At 43.1% G+C, this 21,180-nt stretch overlaps 1 protein-coding gene across 1 annotated transcript in view; it reads left to right on the top strand.

The window, feature by feature from the left end:
• LOC121859831 (protein kinase 4-like) overlaps nucleotides 1-20,214 on the top strand; it is a 58,284-nt gene extending 38,070 nt beyond the window's left edge. Inside the window, exons 2-3 of the mRNA XM_042356795.1 lie at nucleotides 13,107-13,286; nucleotides 19,091-20,214. Coding sequence (XP_042212729.1) covers nucleotides 13,107-13,286; nucleotides 19,091-20,214 — 1,304 coding nt within the window. The remainder of the gene's footprint in view (nucleotides 1-13,106; nucleotides 13,287-19,090) is intronic.
• Nucleotides 20,215-21,180: the final 966 nt, after the last annotated feature.

Raw genomic sequence — 21,180 nt, 5'->3', positions numbered from 1 at the left:
ATAAAAAAATCTCTAGCATAAAAAAAAAATTATTCAACAGACTGATAGACACAGTGACAGGCAGACGTTCCGCGCGGCAGGATTAATAAAAAAGGAACTGTGTTGGGTGATGGGATTTTTTTTTCATTTTTGAAGCCAGACGAACACACAAGGCCAGTGACGGAATTTTTTTGTCTTTCTTTCTCTTACAAATTCAAATCATTAAAAAAGATATTTTGTATTATTTTAAACTTTTCAGATTGTACAGTAAAAAAAAATATATGGAGATAAACAGAAAGTCTACTGCCCTGAGGTGGTGACTAGAGTAAGTTGTTCACTACTTACCTGAACGAACACCTGAGGAAAACGATATAGTTACCTTAGCGAACACCTGAGAAAAACGATATAGTTACCTTAGCGAACACCTGAGGAAAACGATATAGTTACCTGAACGAACACCTGAGGAAAACGATATAGTTACCTGAACGAACACCTGAGAGAGAAAATGATATAGTTACTAAGCAAAAACCTGAGAGAAAACGATATAGTTACCTAAACGAACACCTGAGAAAACGATATAGTTACCTTAGCGAACACCTGAGAAAAAACGATATATACTTACCTAAGCGAACACAAGGAAAAAACATTATAGTTACCTAAACGAAAACCTGGGGAAAACGATATAGTTACCTTGAACACCTGAGAAAACAGTAGTTACCTAAACGAAAACCCTGGGGAGAAAACGATATGGTTACCTAAACGAACACCTGAGAAAACGATATAGTTACCTTGGCGAACACCTGGAAAAAACGATATACTTACCTAAGCGAACACCTGAGAAAAACGATATAGATACCTAAACGAAAACCACGAGGAAAACGATATAGTTACTTAGCGAACACCTGAGAAAACGATATAGTTACTAAGCGAAAACCTGAAAACGATAGTTACCTAAACTGAACACCCTGAGGAAAATGATATACCTAAGCGAACACTGAGAAAAAACGAAATATAGTTACCTAAACGAAAACCCTGAGAAAACGATATAGTTACCTTAGCGAGCACCTGAGAAAACGGTTGATATAGTTACCTAAACGAAAACCTGAGAAAACGATATAGTTACTAGCGAACACCGCAGGGAAAACGAAATATAGTTACCTAAACAAAAACCTGAAACGATATAGTTACACAGACGAACACCTGAGAAAACGATACCTTACCCTAAAGCGAACACCTGAGAAAAAGAAAACGATATAGTTACCCTGAAACGAAACCTGGGGAAAACGATATAGTTACCTTAGCGAACACCTGAGAAAACGATGCTGATTACCTAAACGAAAACCTGAGAAAACGATATAGTTACCTGAACGAACACCTCAGGAAAACGATATACTTACCTAAGCGAACACCTGAGGAAAACGATATAGTTACCTGAACGAAAACCTGAGGAAAACGATATAGTTACCTAAACGAACACCTGAGGAAAACGATATAGTTACCTTAGCGAACACCTGAGGAAAACGATATAGTTACCTAAACGAACACCTGAGGAAAACGATATAGTTACCTAAACGAACACCTGAGGAAAACGATATAGTTACCTTAGCGAACACCTGAGAAAAACGATATACTTACCTAAACGAAAACCTGAGGAAACGATATAGTTACCTGAACGAACACCTGAGGAAACGATAGTTACCTGAACGAACACCTGAGGAAAACGATATAGTTACCTGAACGAACACCTGATAAGGCAAGATACATATTAAGCTCATCAACGCTCAATGGCAAACCGCAAAGAGGAAAAATCGATCTCTTTAAAGTATTGAAAAAAATCAACCAATCAAATTTATTCATGCAAAAGAAAGTCTCTGATTTTGTGAGAATTAGAAGACGATATTTACCGAGTTGATTCAATCCCCAGATAGAGAAAAAAAGAATGAAAGAGAAAGAAAGAGAGAGAAAAGGGGAAAGAAGGAAAGAAACACAAGAGTAAAAGAAAGAGGAGGATAGAATACGAGAGAAAAAGCGAAAAAGTAAGACAGAAAGAGAAAAATAAACAAAAAGAGACAGTGAAAAACAGGCAGAAAAAGAAAGAGACATACAATAAAAAAATTCCCTGTTTCTTTGTTCCCTTTTTTTGGGGGTTAATACAAATACCTTAAGGGACTATTGTCATTATTTAAGAAGAGAGTTTATATACAGTAAGTAACGTTAAATGTAACAAATAAAATACAATAATTGAAGATAAAAGCAAAAGATCGTCCGTAAAAATATTCAACAGATCTCTAATCAAGGTTGAGTTATATTTCAGTGACCTCACAACCCAAGGTCAAAGGTCATGGGTTAGCTGTTTGATATTTTAAAATGATTTTGATTATTTTTTTTTCGTTTTCTCCTTCGGTTCTTCTTTCTTTATATCTTCTCTTCCTTTCATCCGTGTTTTTTATCCTTCGTTAATGCTTCTACCTCCTTTCACCTCCTCCATCTTCTTCTTCCTTGTTTGTTTCAATCTTCCTTCCTACTCCTCACTCTACACCGCCACCATCCTTAATTCCTCCTTCTATACTCCTCCTCCTCCTCCTTCTCTCCATCCTTCTTTTCTTCCTCCACCCTATACCACCTCCATCGTTAATACATTCTTTCCCCCTCCTCCTCCACTTTCCATCTCTTCCTCCTCCCTACACCACCTCCATCGTTATCCTTTCCCCCCTTCTTCCTCCCTCTCCTTCTTCTCCTACTCCCTCCTTCTCAAAAGCAAAAAAACGGGTCCCAATGCACCTTAAAATAAACCACGACGCCAGACCCAACTTGACCTGGTTGAGCGTTCCAGTAAAGTGGCAAAACCGTATTAATAGCTGAGTTTTGCAGAGGTCAGCCTGGTACCGCCGTCATGGGTCAGGAGTGGGGGAGGTAATGGGTAAGAGTGTGTGTGTGTGTGTGTGTGTGTGTGTGTGTGTGTGTGTGTGTGTGTGTGTGTGTGTGTGTGTGTGTGTGTGTGTGTGTGTGTGTGTGTGAGCATACATGTAAGTTCATATACGTGAGGTTAGGCATGTATGACTATTCACCTGAGTACAATAATGCAATAGTATACGAAAACATCCACCTATTCACCTTAACTTACGAAAACATCCACCTATTCACCTTAACCCACGAAAACATCCACCTATTCACCTTAACCCACGAAAACATCCACCTATTCACGAAAACATCCACCTATTCACCTTAACACGAAAACATCCACCTATTCACCTTAGCTTACGAAAACATCCACCTATTCACCTTTATATGAATCAATGTACTGACGAAGCTGCGCCACTCTTTAGCATAAGCAGTGATGAAGCAAACACGATTTCGTTCAGTAAAAGGTGTATTCAAGACCCACTTACTCTCCTAAATCCATAAATATTCACCAACTTCAACTTATTTTTCCGAATTCTGTCTCGTGAATACTTCGAACAGAACCTTGAGTGAAACTTATCTCAAAACTATTTCGAACTAATGCCCGAGTGAATCCTATCTCATATACTGTTTATTTTGATTTGAAATTTAAAACCTAATATAGTTAAATTTCGAGGCTTCATCTCGAAATAAGTCGATCTGAATCCCACATGTGAACCTCATCTCGAATGTATTTAGAGCTGAATCCTCTACCAAATACTAAATAAAAGTATTTATAAAGCAGATTCATAATCCTCTTACCACAAGGTTGATTTTTATCGGCTAAATGACGGGATTGTCAACGTTAATTCGTGAGAGTTATGAAATTATTCTTAAAACAAGTTCACTGGAAGGCAGATGCAGGAAATGAGTTTGAGTCCACGGACGTGTTAATTATATAACTGAGGTATATTGCCAGACGAGTTGTATTTTGCTCTGAAGTATTTATGTTAAGATAAATTAGATTAGGTTTAATTATATTACTTTGGGTTACGTTAGGTTACTCTAAATTTGGTTAGGTTGCTCTAAATTAGATTAGGCTAGATTATTTTACGATAGTTAAGATAAGGTTTAGTTAGTTCATATTTGGTTCAGTAATGTTAGTTTAGATTAGCAGTAGTGTAGGTAATCTCAAAGGGAAATAACCTTGGGGGGAGCTAACTACGGGTAATTATTAGCACTACAATAACAACAAACTCCACATAAAGACATCACCTGTAACACCATCATCATCAAACACCTCCTGACGTCAGTAAAGGTAACAACCATCACTCCTTCCCGACATTATAAGCCAAGGGGGGAGGGGGGGGGGCGGAAGGGGAGACGGAGGCCACTGTCAACAACACCATTAAGTTCCTGTAAACAATTGTTAGTTCAGGAAATATATACATCACTACACACGGTTTCAGGGGTTCAGGCGAGAAGCAGGTAGATCTTGTTGTTGATAATTTGGGTGAAAGTCAAAGGAAATTTAAGGCCCTGTTGAAAAAGGCCAGACAGATGGAGGTTCAGACATACTTATTATCAACAGAAAACGGAATTCAACACAGAAAATGGTTTGGTTAGGTCAAGTTAGGTTAGGTTTGGTCAGGTTAGGTTAGGTTAGGTTTGGTTAGGTCAGGTTAGGTTAGGCTCGTGACTCAGTCTGAGGATTATGTAGAGGCTACCTAAAAAAATTTCCAGTTAGGAAACAGTCATAAAGATCAACTATCCGTGACTATATGTTAATGAAGTCCGAATGAAGAGACGGAAGGAAGGACGGAAGAAGGAATGAATAGTCGGCAGTATGAGTAAATAGATGGAAGGAAGAACGAAAGAAGGAAGGAAAGACGAAAGAATGAATAGACGGAAGGAAGGAATAAATAGACAGATGGAAGGAAGGAAGAAAAGAAGGAAGAACGAATGAATAAACGGAAGAAGGAGTAAATAAACGGAAGGAAGAACGAAAGATAGAAGGAAGGACGAAAGCATGAATAGACGGAAGGAAGGACGGAAGGAAAAGTGAATAGACGGAAAGACAGACAAAATAACGAATGGATAGACGGGAGTACGAAAGTAGAGAATATAACAATAACGAACTTTTGAAGAAGAAAAATAAAGAAAAGAGGAAAATTTTGTCAACGAAGAAGAAAACAGTGAAGGAAACAGTTTCTCTTCACGTCTCTATGTTTATCTGTCATTATGCCTGTCTGTTTTTGTATGTCTGCCTGTCTGTCTGTCGTTATGTATGTATGCATGTATGAATGTATGTATGTATGTATGTATGTATGTATGTATGTATATATGTATGTATGTATTTGTGGGTCTTTATGGGTCAATCCTTTTCTTCTCAACCTAACCTAACCTAACCTAACCTAACCATACAAACCCAAACTCCAATTAAAATATCACTCAGTATCTCACCAGGTATCACCCCCCCCCATCACTTCCCATAATCTTTTCCCTTAGAACTATCTGTCATCCCCCATCTTAACCCATCAACCCCCCCCTTCTCACATCATCCATTACCCCATCACCTTACCGGCAGCATCCATCACATCCATCATCCTTCAACCAACACCATCTTCATCTCCCATCCCTCACCCTACACCCCAACCCACTCCAAGTATCTAACCTCTACTACCTGCCCTCCCAGTACCAACCCTCAAACAACCATCTCCCTCCTATATAACTACCCTTAACTAACACCCCATCCCCAGCACCTACTCTCAACCATCCACATCCCCCCTACCTCTCACCCCCAATCAGGTAACCTCCAACATCCCTCCCTCAATCAGGTAACCTCCATCTTTTCTCCCTCAATCAACTAACCTCCAGCATCCCTCCGTCAATCAGGTAACCTCCAGCATCCCTCACCTAGACACATACAATAAGGGCCTCAACACAACACAACCCTCACCCACATTACAAATTGGATTGTGTTGCTCGGCACCAGCTGTGGAGGAGCCGCTGTCAGGCCCCGCCAGAGAACAAGACATTACTCCCTCAAAAACGAGACAGACAGACAGACACAAACACACACACAAATCTGCAATTGAAGATATCTCGTGAGTGAAGGAGGCTGAGAGAGAGAGAGAGAGAGAGAGAGACAACCTTCAAAAAATAAATCCAATCATGTATTTGTTTTTTTTTGGGGGGGGGGGCCAACATGAACAAATTGTGAAGAAAAAAATACCGTTTATACATTTTCCTAATTTCGTTTTTTTTTTTTTTGGTGGGAAGATGGTGGTAAAAGATGCTTAGCTAGGATGTTAAGATTGGATATCAGGATAAAATGACGTGTGGTGAAGATTTTATGGCACGGAAAGATAACATTGTTAAGAAGAGGATAAAAATTAAGAAGGATTACAATACAGGATTTGATTACAGTTATCACGTACGATTACAGTAGCGGTCAACATTACATTTAAAAGACAGGATAATACAATAGGGTTTCAAAACACTATAACTGTAGCAAGTGTGTGTAGCTGTCGCAGGTGTGTGTGTAGCTGTCGCAGGTGTGTAGCTATAGCAGATGTCTGTGCAGCTGTAGCAGGTGTTAGTAACTGTAGCAAGTGTGCGTAGCAATAACAGAGGTGTGTAACTAGCAGGTTTGTGTAACTAGCAGGTGTGTGTAGCTATAACAGAAACAGGTTTGACAAGCACAGTAATTAACACGATCAAGGTGTGTGTATATGTGAGGGTACCAAACCAAGTTAATGAGGTGACTCTTCAATAACACCTTGTTGTCTTCACCATGAGGATAACAACAACAACAGGTGTGATCATTGTTATCATTGGAGAATAATGAAGCCAAAACAACAAGAGCTTCTGTTCATCACATAATGTCACCTACATAATGAACGTGTTAATAATTACGTGTTTGAATGACCTTAAAAAGTTTGACATTTTTGGCTTTAATATCAATAGGGATCTTACCTTGCCATTGTCACCTTAATATTAATAGATAACTCATAAGACTTCAGTATATTTTTCCTCTCATTCTAAAAAACACAGATTAAGATATTTGAAAGGGGATGATATCAACAGAAGGAGAAACCAGAAAGTGATGGATGCAGTACTGAAAGAGGGAGACTATACTATATAACTAAATACTCTGAAACATTGACTTAGGAAATTTAAACAAACTAAGGATATCGTATTGACACGAGGGATTCTACGGTACATATACAATATGTACATAAACTTGAGGATTTGATCTTTAGTTCTCAAAAGTCAATTTATGGAAGGAATTTACCTTATCTAGTGGTGTAATGAATACCCTGTAGGCTTGTAATTCTCTTTCTTCCTTTCATTACTCTCTACTTTCCTTCCCTCCTCCCTCCCTCCCTTCCTTTCTCCCTCTCTACCTCCCTCCCTTCCTACTTGACCCCCTCCCTCCCTTCTTACCTGTCTCCCTACCTCTCTTCCTACCTCTCTCCTTCCTTCTCTGACCTCTCTTCCTCCCTCCCTTCCTACCTGTCTCCCTCCCTCCCTTCCTACCTCTCTCCTTCCCTCTCTGACCTCTCCCTCCCTCCATCCCTTCCCACCAGTTTCCATCCCTTCCCACCAGTCTCCTTCCCTCCTCACCAGTCCCTTCCCTCCTTCCCTCCCTCACAACCCCCAGCCGTAGTTACGTATTCCAAAAATGTCAAAACGTAATTCAACAACCTGTAAACTATGTCACTAACTTTGAATACAAGGTGGTAGGGGGTGGAGGAGGTGGTGGGAGGGGGGAGGGGTGGTTGGGGTGGTGGTGGAGGGGGAGGTGGTGGTTGGGGAGGGGTTTGGGGAGGTGTGGGGGAAGGGAGAGGGGGGTGGGGAGGGTCCTTCTTACGAATTTACCATCGCCTTACGTATTTTGCCTAACGCAGGAGGACGAAGGCGAATTCTAACGCAGGCTAAACGGGTTACTGAACACGTTATTATATTTGGGCACAAGTTTAAGGGAGGGACAGGGGGGAAAAAAGTTGAATTGGGGTCTTATCTTCAGGTGAGGTTAAGGTTTTTTTCCCTTTCTTCCGGTCTCGTATGCCCTTATGTATGTTACCTTCCTCCTTTCCTCCTCCTCTCATCTCTATGTGTCTATGTGTCTACCTTCCTTTTCATTTTCCTCTCTCTATTCTCTTCGGTTCTTTTCCATCCCTTTCTTAATCGTCTTCTTAAGTCCCCTACCTTACCTCCCTTAACCCTAACCTCGCCTCCTCCCTCGCCCTACCTCGTCTACCTTACCTTATTTCGCTCCCTTCCTCACCCTGCCCTGCCCCCTTTACCCTACCTCGACTACGCATCCTAACTTCGTCTCCCTCACCCTATCTCGTCTCCCTCACCCTATCTCGTCTCCCTCACCCTATCTCGTCTCCCTCACCCTACCTACCTCCCTCACCCTACCTCGTCTCCCTCCCTCACTTAATCTTCTCTCCCCTACACCCAGACCAAACAAGACCTTTTACTCAACCTTCCTCATTTATAACTAACTCATTTGCACTTACGCTCTAACCCTATGTTCATCTTCCTTACCCCTTAACTCTTCCTCTTCCCCTTCGTTCCTCTTTCTCTCCCCCCTCCTCCCCTTCATTCCTCTTTCCCTCCCCCCTCCTCCTCTTCCCCTTAATAAGTATACCCTTCCCTTATGCACGTTTCGTCCCACTTCACATGTCACGTTCTTCCTCTTTACGTGTTCCTCTTCTATCCACACGTCCCTCTTCTTCCTCTTCATTTATTCTCTTCTCCTTCCTAAGTCCTTCTCCTTCACACAGACACATGTATAAGCGTGGTCATTCTGGCGTCCTTGTTAATGTTTTTGTTTTTTTAATTTGCATAAACTTAACTTTTGGTCGCCGTCCTAACACTGAACCAAAATGACCAGCCTGGTATCATCTGTCTACCTGCAGCCCTAAGTTAATTGCGATGGCGTTATCTTAATTTTTTTTTTTAATGGACAAATATTCAAAAACTATATGAGACACTGTAAGGAAGCTTCATTATTTATATACATCAAGAACAATATTTTTTTTTTCATTTCACTAAATATTGTAAAAAAATAACCCAGGTAATGATTCTAATAACTATAAATTGTCATTACCATAAGATAAATTATAAACAAAGTAAATATAAACACCGATTGCAATTCCTTCACTAACTTCAAAATAACTTCCTTTTAAACACATTTTGATACTGACCCTCGCCCCCCCCACCTCCCCGCCCTGGTCCTCCCTCAGGTGACTCTCCCAGGACACACTGAGTCGCCAGAACTAGACTCAGGAGACAGCAACGTGGCTCTGAGTCAGCAGGTAAGATATCTTGTCTCCAAAGCTTTACACAGGTAAATTCTTCACTCGAGTAAATGTGATGGGGAGAATTTCTCTGTTACACGCAAAGTCTCTCTCTCTCTCTCTCTCTCTCTCTCTCTCTCTCTCTCTCTCTCTCTCTCATGCGTGTACTTTTTCCTCTTTGTTTCTCTCCCTCGCACGGAAACACCTCACCATAGACGCTCATACAACAGTAAATACTAACCACTTCCTCCCCATCATCATCATCATCATCATCATACCTCCTACACGCACGCACGAGCACACACCGTATAAAAATGGGGTGAGTGAGAGGGTGTGGTGAGGAATTGATCCCTCCCCCCCCAGCGGACAGTAGCTAGTTTATTGTGCACCCCATGATCATCCTTTAGGGTGAGGTAGGCGGTTGAGTGAATAGGATGAGGTAGATTGGGGGTGAGGTAATAAGGTTGGGGGTGAGGTGAGGTAGGTTGGGGGTGAGATAGGTAAGTGATGGGTGGGGATAGTGGGGAGATGGGGTAGTGGGGTGTGAGGGGTGGGTGGCTTCTTTTCCACCCCACTAAATCTGTCGGACTCGAAAACGACCAACAAATCCGAGCTGGACCTCTAAAACCCGTCCTTCAGGTTGGTCTTGCGCAAACTTGGCGAGTCAGCAAGTATATCCCCCCCAAAGAGACGTCAGCCACTGCGATTTTTCGACACGTTTAAAAAGATCTGTCCGTTCCACTCACCTATACATCCTCTCCCTCACGTGCATCCCCCCCCCTCCCACCCAAATCTTCCTCTCTCCCTCCTATGCATGCCTCCCTCTCTCTCCCTTCCACCTACCCCTTCCTCTCTCCCTCCCAGCCATGCCTTTCTCTCTCCTCTCTCTCTCCCACTCACGCCTCCCTCTCTCCCTCCCATCCTACGCCCCCCTCTCTCCCTCCCACCCCCTCCTCCCTCCGACTCCCTCAAAAAATATGATATTCATATTTTTCTCCAACTTACCTCGAGCGTAGCAGCAGTTCTGTACAGAGAGTGAGAAGACAAGGGGCGTGCGTGAAGGACGAGGGTGAGATCTCTCTTGATTGAAATTTCTTCAGTCCCACTTTATCCTTCACTTACTCAACTAATTAACACACACATACACACACACACACATTCTCACTCACTCACTCACCCTCACACGTCTTTCAAACTCATGATATAAAAGGAATTAACGCAACCAAATATACACCACAAACAAAAAAATTATATACCTTAAGAATCTATAACAAAATTATATCACCATAAAAATCGATATCAAAAAGAAATATTTATTTTTTTGACAATACATCAAACTCAATATGAATTACAGTTCTCGCAAAAAAATATAAATTAATATTTTTCGTTCGCTTCAGAATCATCCAATCGACTTAGCATGTTTACCTTCGATTAACGATATTATATTGGGATTTTCTTTACACTTAACTAATCTTTAAGTTGCTTTTCACTGTTAGTTTTTCTTTTCATTTAACGTGTATAGAATATTTCTCCATTTTTTTTTAATATTAAGCCTGAGTGAACGATATATAATGAACCATTTAAGCACACCTGGCTATTGGATCATTTAAATATACCTGATTGTTGTGTGTGTGTGTGTGTGTGTGTGTGTGTGTGTGTGTGTGTGTTAACCCCAGCATATGTTGACTCCAGCACATGTTGACCCCATGACATATTGAACAAAGGACATGTTGGCCTGACCATATTTTTACCCCAGCATATGTTGACTCCAGTCCTACATAATGCTGAACCCACCACTTATTGACTCCAGTATAAATGTCTCAAATTGTATTCCAATCCCTATGCACTCAGAGGCTTCGAGGCCAAATTTATGTCAACACGTAACTTTGAAAAGTTATTGTTGATATTAATTTTGTTTCACTTGAGAGAACCGTAATAACTGTGTTAATGGAAGGTATAAATAACGTGTTTGGTAAAGGTTCATTAGTTTAGACACACACACACACACACACACACACACATACACACATTCTATAGCTCCAACAAGCACTGGTTAATAGGGTTGACGACCGTAAGGAAGACGTCCTAACATACGAAATAAATTGCAATCCCGAAGTGGTTTTGGTTCCACGTTCCCAAAACCACAAAGCTTTCCACAATGGTGCTATCAGGGAGGGAGAGGTAGGAGAGGTAGGGAGGGTGAGGGAGGGAGGGAGAGGAAGGGAGAGGTAGAGAGAGGAGTGTACGATCTGGGATTCCACTGAAGAAAATAGTTTTGGATTGCCGACGGAGTTCACTCAGATCTGAATGCCACTCAATTTTCTTCCGGCTCCGAATGCAACTGAATTTCCATCAACAGGATGGAGGAGATTGGATCTTCTCGGGAGTCGCTCCATCTTGATACGACAGAGGAAACACCACCTCCTCCTGCTGTCTGCTGCTGGTGCCTGCTGTCTGCTCCTTGTGTCTGCTGCGTCTGGCGTTGCCGTAAATGTAATACGTGCTGCTGCCACTGACACTCATTTTGATTTATCCGTTCTGTTGCTTGTGTCTGCTGCTGGTGTCTGCGAGTGTCTGCTGCCCTCTAATGGTATTGTTAATATACTGTTTACTGCTATTTACTGTCCACTCTAGTGCTTTTGCTGTCAGCTGCCGATGATACTGCCTTTAACCTACTACCTGCTGGAACTGCTGTCCCTATTGTTAACATACCCTCTGCTGGTCCTGCTACTCCTACTCCTACTCCTAATGAAGATGATTCTACCGTGTCAACTCCCTTAACAGTAACTCCAGAACCTGTTGTTATTACCGTAAACAACAGAATAAACGGCTCTCTTCTACTACTCTCCCTGTTGTTGCTGCTGCTGTTGTTGTTGTTGTTTGACTTAATATATATTACAACCGGGAAAATATATAGTTGTCACAGTAAATCTTTATGAGAGGGGAGGAGCGATCATCCATCCACCCATAGTACTACTACAACTACTACAACTACTACTACTACTACTAATAATAATAATAATAATAATAAAAGTTAGGAGAATATAAACAGTAATAAACAAATATAACTCGATAATCAATACACCAAATCTATGAGCCAAGACAGATATTATACCAAGGTTCCCTAAGATTACAGTCACCAATCACAGGTCCAGGGCGCTGTAAACCCAGGCCAAATACACCTCCTCGCGTGAAAATTGATCCTTTGGGAGAGTAAAATTTATTGTCAACAAAACTTGATTGGGGTCGTCCTTCACAGTGAATTTGAGAATATCAGAGCAGCTTTGTGACGGCTACGGATGAGTTTTGGCCGTGAATGAGGACCGTAATGAAATGTTAGCCGGACATAACTTCTCCTTTGCTGCCGTCATTTGTGTTGAAATATATCTGAAGAGTCAATTTATAGCGCCCACTCCTGGCTTATAAGGTCGTTTCAGGTATACAATGATTACCTGGGAGGGAGGGGGGAGAGGGAGTGGGGAGAGAGATGGAGAAGAAGAAGGAAGGGGAGGGGGAGGAGGGAGGAGAGAGGGGAGAGGAAAAGGAGGGAGGGGAGAGGGGAAGGAAGAGGGAGGAGGGTTTGTGTGACCTCTGCACCCTCTAACACAGACTGTGACCTTTGGTGTAGCTCTATCTTGACCTCTCCTCGTAACTCCAGGAGGAAATTTAATACAAAGCCGGAAATAGAGTCATAAAGCTTTCCTTAGCCTTTGTTGACAGTGGTGATCTTCCTATACTCAAAAAGTCAGAATATTCTTCACAAAATGAACTCTGATTGTTTCACTTAGACAAACGTATCATCACATCTTCAGTAAACACAATACAATCTCTTAAAACTGTTTACGTCACCAAGTCCAGGACCAACTCTTAGTTATTGGACACCGTATCATCATCACAGTCCAGGGACACCTCGCAAATTATATTACACTTCAGGTTCACCCCGCAAAATCATTTCGGCCAGGGAGGCTGTGAGTGCCACACCAGGGAACACGTTCAGTGACGGCCACGGCCTCGTTAGTGCCAGGACCACGCCGGACGACCAGTGCCACCTACTGATAACTGGCACCGAGCGCTCATCACGGGCAGACACAGCATTAATGAATGTTACCTTGGGTTATGCATGACCATTTGGCCGACACTAGTGAGGCATTTATTAATTTAAAACAACGAATAAAACCCAGCCCACAAACCACTAACTCCAGTGTCTATAATCATCAACAAGACTTCAGGTACAAACACTTTAACACAACACGAAAACCTGAACCAATGGAATTACAGATATCAGGCCAAGTCATCTATACATGTTAACAATAAATAAACTTAAGTTACCATCTCTCGCTTATCAACACTACCATAACATCAGACGAGTCAAAATCATTGGAAGTTACATCAACATTATATTTACGGATGGTTAGCAAGAGATCTCAAATGGTCAGTCGTATATACCTGAGAGCTGACAACCACAAACCATCCTTCCCCATACACAACCACAAACCATCCTTCCCCATACACAACCACAAACCATCCTTCCCCATACACCACCACAAACCATCCTTCCCCATACACAACCACAAACCACCATCCTTCCCCATACACAACCACAAACCATCCTTCTCCATACACAACCACAAACCATCCTTCCCCATACACAACCTAAACCCATACACAACCACAAACCATCCTTCCCCATACACAACCACAAACCATCCTTCCCCATACACAACCACAAACCATCCTTCCCATACACAACCACAAACCATCCTTCCCCATACACAACCACAAACCATCCTTTACATACACAACCACAAACATCTTCTCATACACAACCACAAACCATCCTTCCCCACACAACCACAAACCATCCATATACACAACCACAAACCATCCTTCCCATACACAACCACAAACCATCCTTCCCCATACACAACCACAAACCATCCTTCACCATACACAACCACAAACCATCCCAAAAACCCCAACAAACCCATAATTTTAGGACAATTTCTTCTCCTTCAACAAAATCAAATATATTCGCCAAGGGAAAAAAAATAGATCGGTTTTTTTCCGGTCACCACTTCACTGTTATTTTACGTGTCTTATCAAGTTTCAGTTTGTATGTGTGCTTTATCAACATGTATACAGGCTCATTAATTTATGTGTGTGTGTGTGTGTGTGTGTGTGTGTGTGTGTGTGTGTGTGTGTGTGTGTGTGTGTGTGTGTGTGTGTGTGTGTATTCTTACCCCATTCATTGATCTTAGTATTCCTTGTATCGTTTTAATCAGATTATTTTAGTCTGGGGTATAAATAGGTGTTAGTATCAGGTTTATACCAATTATAATCATGTATAATTATGGGTCATGTGTATGTGTTGTGTGTACATGTAACGTATATGTATTATGTGTATGTTAGGTGTAACTTAGTAGTGGACAGACAGACAGACAGACAGACACAGATGCACTTTCTCATGCATACAGATGGACTTGCTGGCAGACAGAGATGGACTTGCTGGCAGACAGAGATAGACTTGCTGGCGAACAGAGATGGACTTGCTGGCGAACAGAGATGGACTTGCTGGCAGACAGAAGATAAGACTTGCTGGCGGGCAGAGATGGACTTGCTGGCGAACAGAGATGGACTTGCTGGCAGCAGAGATGGACTTGCTGGCGAACGAGGAATGGACTTGCTGGCAGACAGAGATGGACACCAAACAAAAAAAATGCTTACAAACAAGACAAACACAGACAGACAGACAGACAGACCAGACAGACACAGAAAGTAACAATCATCAGTAGTCGCCGGAAGATAACAACCCCCATCTTAATCATCAACGCTTTTGACAGTAACGTGACATAAACCTTCCTTACAATAGAGACGAAAATCCTATGATAATGAGTACGAACCTTCACCCTTCCCAGCCTCATCAGTGAGTGAGTGTTAGGTCATTATTTTACGCCAAGGGGATAATTAAGTTGTTCATTATCACTGTTCTTGTTTGAGGGGTCGAGGGAGGCAGGCTGATGACACGCGCGTGGGTTTGAGTGTGTGTGTGTGTGTGTGTGTGTGTGTGTGTGTGTGTGTGTGTGTGTGTGTGTGTGTGTGTGTGTCAAGGAAAACACAGAAACCTATCACTAACCCTACTAAACTAAACCTAACCTAACCTAACCAAACCTAACCTAAACTAACGCCGATTCCGAGATTTAATATAAATTTCCCCCTTAATGATATACGTAATATGTCTGACCTGATTTTAAGGTTGGAGGTTGGGGTGGGTGGGGGGTGTTGGGGGAGGTGGGGTGGAGGTAGGGGATAGGTGGGGTTGGGTTTGAGGGGAGGGGTGAGGTTAGGGTAGGGTCAGGGTGGGGTCAGGGTGGAGGGTTAGGGGTACAGTTGAGGTCCGAGAACACGACCGAGTTTTTAATACCTCTGGTCCAAGCGCCAGAGGGGATTAGATTGCTAATTAGTTCGTGAATAATAGATGAGGTCTAATCTTACTCTACCCATCTTGTTCATACCTCGTCCAAAACCTTATTTTACATCACATTCTAGACACATTTTGTTTTGAGTCTCTTTTATTTATTTAGTTTGTTTTATATTTTGTCATAGTTGTATTTCTATTAGTTAAACTATTTTATATTTTATTATCTTATTATTATTTTTGTATTGTACAGTTCGATACAAAATAATTCATTCATTCAGTCAGTCAGTCAGTCAGTCAGTCATTTGGTCAGTCAGTCAGTCAGTCATTTGGTCAGTCAGTCAGCAAGTCAGTCAGTCAGCCAGTCAGTCAATAAGTTAGTTAGTCAGTCAATCATCCAGTCAACCAGTCAGTCAGTCAACATTAAGCACTACGGATACACCAACTATTAACCACAGGTGTTCTCTAGGAATTATATCACCCCTTCCTTCCATCCCCCTCCCTCCTCACCCCCTACCATCCCCTCCCTCCTCACCCCCCTCACCATCCCCCTCCCCTCCTTCCCCCCTACCATCCCCCTCCCTCCTCACCCCCCCTACATCCCCTCCCCTCCCCAACCCCCTCCTTGCTCCCTCCTCCTCACCCCCCTCTGTCCCCCTCCTCCTCCACCCCATGCCATCCCTCCCTCCTCCACCCCCCTACCATCCCCCTCCTCCTGCCCCTACATCCCCTCCTCCCCTCCCCCCCTACCTCCCCTCCCTCCTCACCCCCCTACCATCCCCTCACCCCTACCCTTCCCTCCCTCCCCTCCCCCATACCCATCCCCTCCTCCTCCACCCCCTACCCATCCCCTCCTCCTCACCCCCTACATCCCCCTCCCTCCTCACCCCCTACCATCCCCCTCCCTCCTCACCCCCTACCATCCCCCTCCCTCTTCATCTTATCCTCACGTCCCCAGACACTAGAAACATCTCACCCCCAACACACACACACACGCGCAGTTTCTTCTTCAATTAACATCTGTCTCTTTGCTCCCCTGTGGCTGTCGCCCTTCACTCACCATCCTCATTACTCAACCAAAGTCGTCAACCCGTCAACTCCCCTACAAGTTCCATTGGGGAAGAGGAGGAGAGGGAGGGGGAAGAGGGGGAAGAGGGGGGGGGAGGAGGAGGGGAAAGGGATAGGAGGTGACGCAAGTGAAATATTGTCGTGTGTACTCGATAGTTCAAAGGGCCTCCGACAGGGTAGTAATAGAACACAGACGTAGAGTGAACAAGAACGACGAGGGTGTGTCTCGTGTTCTTTCCCGATGTGTGAGTTATCTTCTGAGATTAATAACACAGACTCCTAATGCACTATGTGATTAATATAACTTGAAACAAACATACACTTATATCACCTGATGGCAGATATATCCAGTGCCTAATAATATACACTGGAATATATATATAATTCAACCTCTTAATGTAACGTATGATATTAATGCCAATAAAATATTTCAGTACGGTAATTTATGCTATAATCATGTTGGGGACAATTTTCTAATAAGCTAACACTTAATTCTGACAAGTTTATAGAAAAGTTCAAGGAAAACATAAGGGTCTGTTGAGGTTGTTATGAACACAGATCTTGAAGTACGGGAAGGCTTGATAGTATATATTGAACTTATAGACTCTATCTTCTCCTTTTCTCCCTACTCCCCAGCACTGTTTACCACTCTCCACTTACCTCTCTCACCTCCACTACCTCCCTCACCTCCACTCCCCTCCCTGCCTCCACTCCCCTCCCCTCCTCCCTCCCCTCCCCTCACCTCACTACCCTCCTCACCTCCACTACCCTCCCCTCACCTCCTGCCCTCTCCTCACCTCCTGCCCACTCCGCCATCACCCTCCACAACTCCCCCATCATCAGTAACCCGAGACAACCACAGTGACGAGGGTAGAGCCAACCGCGTGTGGCACCAGGCCTCCCCACACGTCTGCCAGTACCACAGAAAATGATTTAGGCATTCTCGAGGTGTCAGACAGGCGAAACACTTGCTTCTACGGTGTCAAGCGGGTGCCAGTGTCAAGGGCTCTAAAAGAGCATTCTTAGGGTGTAAAGCGGAAGAGACATTATTTTCGATGACTAACTACTGCTACCCAGGTGCTCGAAGGTAGCACTTCTGGATGCCAGATGGGCGAGGCACTTCTTTGTAGGCGTCTACAGTAACTCGCGACGTAAGGCCGAAATATCTACTGGACTCCCTTAAATACCTTAAAATATGAATTTTTTATACTGAAATTATTTAGTTTTTTGAATTATGGCCACAATCGGTTCAAAATTTCATTTGTGAAATTATTTCTTTATCTTCAACTTTTCGCTAACAAATTAAAGTTTTCAGTCCAAGCACAATATAGTCTAAACTTTCCTTGAATAACAAATTTCTGGCACATAAAGTAGAATTAAGAATTAAAGAGGTTCTGAAAAGCTTCTTTCAGCCACAGATATAATGTTAATCATAAACAATTTTCAAAATGATTTTCTTTGTGAAGAACGCGCGGTGTAGCCTTAACCTCGTGTTCCTGACCGTGTTTATTCTGGTCAAAACATATTTTGCTCCATGCGGTGCCTGCTGGGTGCCAAATAACTGTAATTACAAACCAGCAGTATATAGAAAAATGGTGCAATGTTAACCTCACTCAGCTCAGACGGCCTGGGTGGCTTGACACAGTAAAGTTCACGGGGTCAACATCCTACACTGGGTGTTTCCAGTAACCCTGAGATCTCTATTGACTTCTACCTTCTTCTCAACTTTAGAGTTGGGTTTTAACTGGGTCGACTAGAGGCAGCCACTTAATGGCAGGTCACGGGGGATTCAGACAGCGAAGTTAACACTACATCCAATCGGACATCACGGTGACAAAGATCAATAGATAATACTGATCACTTTTGCCAACAGGACCGCCAGGAGAATCCCCGTGACGAGGTAAACAACACGTGACCCTCCTCCACGGTGAGGGACAGGTGTTACATATGTTGTATTTAATGCTGCGGGGTGAGGCGCAGGTAGGTCAAACAATCCCCACTAATTCTAAGTAACATTGCAGTCCACCTTAGTCTCTCGGTCGGCCCAGGTGCAGAACACACACCTCCGCTGCAGTTAGGGAGATGAAGGTGTTAGTGCTGGAGGCTGCCTCTGCCAAGCCCGCCTGGCCTGAAACCTCATTTAATTTATTTGTGGGTTCGATTTTCCAAAGAAGAATTAAGCTATTTATTAAGATGCCCATGAGCCAACAGGACACAGGACCAGAGGAACAGCAACTCAGCAAGGACACAGGACCAGAGGGAACAACAACTCAACAAGGACACGGGACAGGAGGAACAGCTTGCAAGGACACAGGATAGAGAGGGAACAACCTCAACAAGGACACGGGACCAGAGACAACAACTCAACGAGACTGGGACCAGAGACAACACCTCAACTTGAGACACAGGACAGAGGGAAACAACACCTCAACAGGACACGGGACCAGAGGGAACAACACCTCAAAACAAGGACACAGGACCAGAGACAACAACTCCTTAAAGGACAGGGGACAGAGGGAAACTAACCTCAACAGGACACGGGACCAGAGGAACAACACCTCAACAAGGACTTGGGACCAGAGGAACAACAACTCAACAAGGACACAGGACCAGAGAACAACAGCTCAACAGGACACAGGACCAGAGAACAACCTCAACAAGGACTTGCGGACCAGAGGGAACAACATAATGGGGACTTGCAGGACTAGGAGACAACAACTCAACAAGGACAGGACCAGAGGAACAACACCTCTTAAGGACACGGGACCAGAGGAAACAACACCTCAACAGGACCACTGGATAGGAGAACAACACCTCAACAGGACACAGGACCAGAGGGAACAACAACTCAACAGGACACACGGGACCAGAGGAACTGCTGCCTCAACAGGACACGGAACCAGGAAACAACAACTCAACAAGGACACGGGACCAGGGGAACAACAGCTCTTAAGGACACTGGGACAGAGGGAACAACACCTCAACAAGGACACGGGACCAGAGGGAACCAACCTCAACAAGGACCTTGCAGGGACCCAGAGGGGCAACACCTCAACAAGGACGCAGGACCAGAGGGAACAACAACTCAACAGGACACGGGACAGGGGAACAACGGCTCAACAAAAGGACACACGGGACCAGAGGGAACAACACTTACCTCAACAAGGACAGGACAGAGAGAACAACACTTTTCAAGGACTTTTTAGGTGGTTGAAACAACAACTCAACAAGGACCTTTTGGGACCAGGGAAACAACAACTCAACAAGGACTTACAGGACCAGAGGGAACCACCTCAACAAGGACACACGGGACCAGAGGGAAACAACAACTCAACAAGGACACAGGACCAGAGGAAACAACAACTCAACAAGGACTGGGACCAGGAGACAACACACCAACAAGGACACGGGACCAGAGGGAAACAACAACTCAACAAGGACACGGGACCAGAGGGAACAACAACTCAACAAGGACACGGGACCAGAGGGAACAACAACTCAACAAGGACATCTCTCCGTCGCTCATCATCACTGTCAAATAAACAAATAAATCAATAAAATCAATTTTTCATATTCATCACATTTTGTACAAACTTGATCGTTTAAATTAAACTCTAGTGACAGCAAGAAATCCACTAATTTAACATGTTGTGTCGCTCACTGCCTGTGTGTTGTTCACGAGAAATTTCGTTGGACAAGAAATTAATGGATTCTTTCTTTTTATGACGAACGAATAAAATGAAAAATTATTTCACAGGAATTCAATTTGAACTGAAAATGTGAGAATTCATGAAAACACTGATATATATTTTGTTTTCCGTATTCACGCTGTGTCGAGCTGTTAAGAAAAGTGTTTCATGTTTCCCAGACCACTTACATTATGTATGAACACTTTACAAACACTAAGTGATATATTAGCCGTCCTTCCTAATGCACTTATTTTTTTTTAATTACAATTATATAAAATAACTCAGGTATATAAACAGACAACCATGATTTTTCGCCTCTTTGGATGGGTAAGAGGCTGAACCTAATTACAGTTTATCAGTACACCATACCGCTTACAATAATGACTCGCTATCTGATACTACCAACAGAAGGAAATATTCTTTAACATATAATTTCCTACATGACCAGACAACGCTAGAACGAGGACACGAGGCCAGGGAGCTAGACCAAGCGTCACCACAGAGAGAGAGAGAGAGAGAGAGAGAGAGAGAGAGAGAGAGAGAGAGAGAGAACAATTTCGCAAGTAAAGGTTCGTCTTCGTTCCTTCAAAGGCAACTCGCTAAACTTTCTCGTTACTCGGGCTGCGAAAGTTGATCTGGTCGCCCGATCTCCTCCAACTCCAACTACTCCTTCCTACTCCTGAGTGTGTTGGTGCCTTTTTCAAGTGCTTCTTTTAAGGAGTTGGTATACTGTTATTTGTATTACTTTAGGGTCTGTCTGTCTGTCTGTTTGTGGGGGAAAAACAGTGAAGTCCCTTTTATAGATTAATGTTTATAAGCTTTATGATCAAGCACA

This window comes from Homarus americanus, unplaced genomic scaffold (genome assembly GCF_018991925.1).
Source record: "Homarus americanus isolate GMGI-L3 unplaced genomic scaffold, GMGI_Hamer_2.0 scaffold45737, whole genome shotgun sequence".
Classification (NCBI taxonomy): domain Eukaryota; kingdom Metazoa; phylum Arthropoda; class Malacostraca; order Decapoda; family Nephropidae; genus Homarus; species Homarus americanus.
Note: the sequence above shows the minus strand (reverse complement) of the source record. Positions and strands in the feature narration are given on the sequence as shown.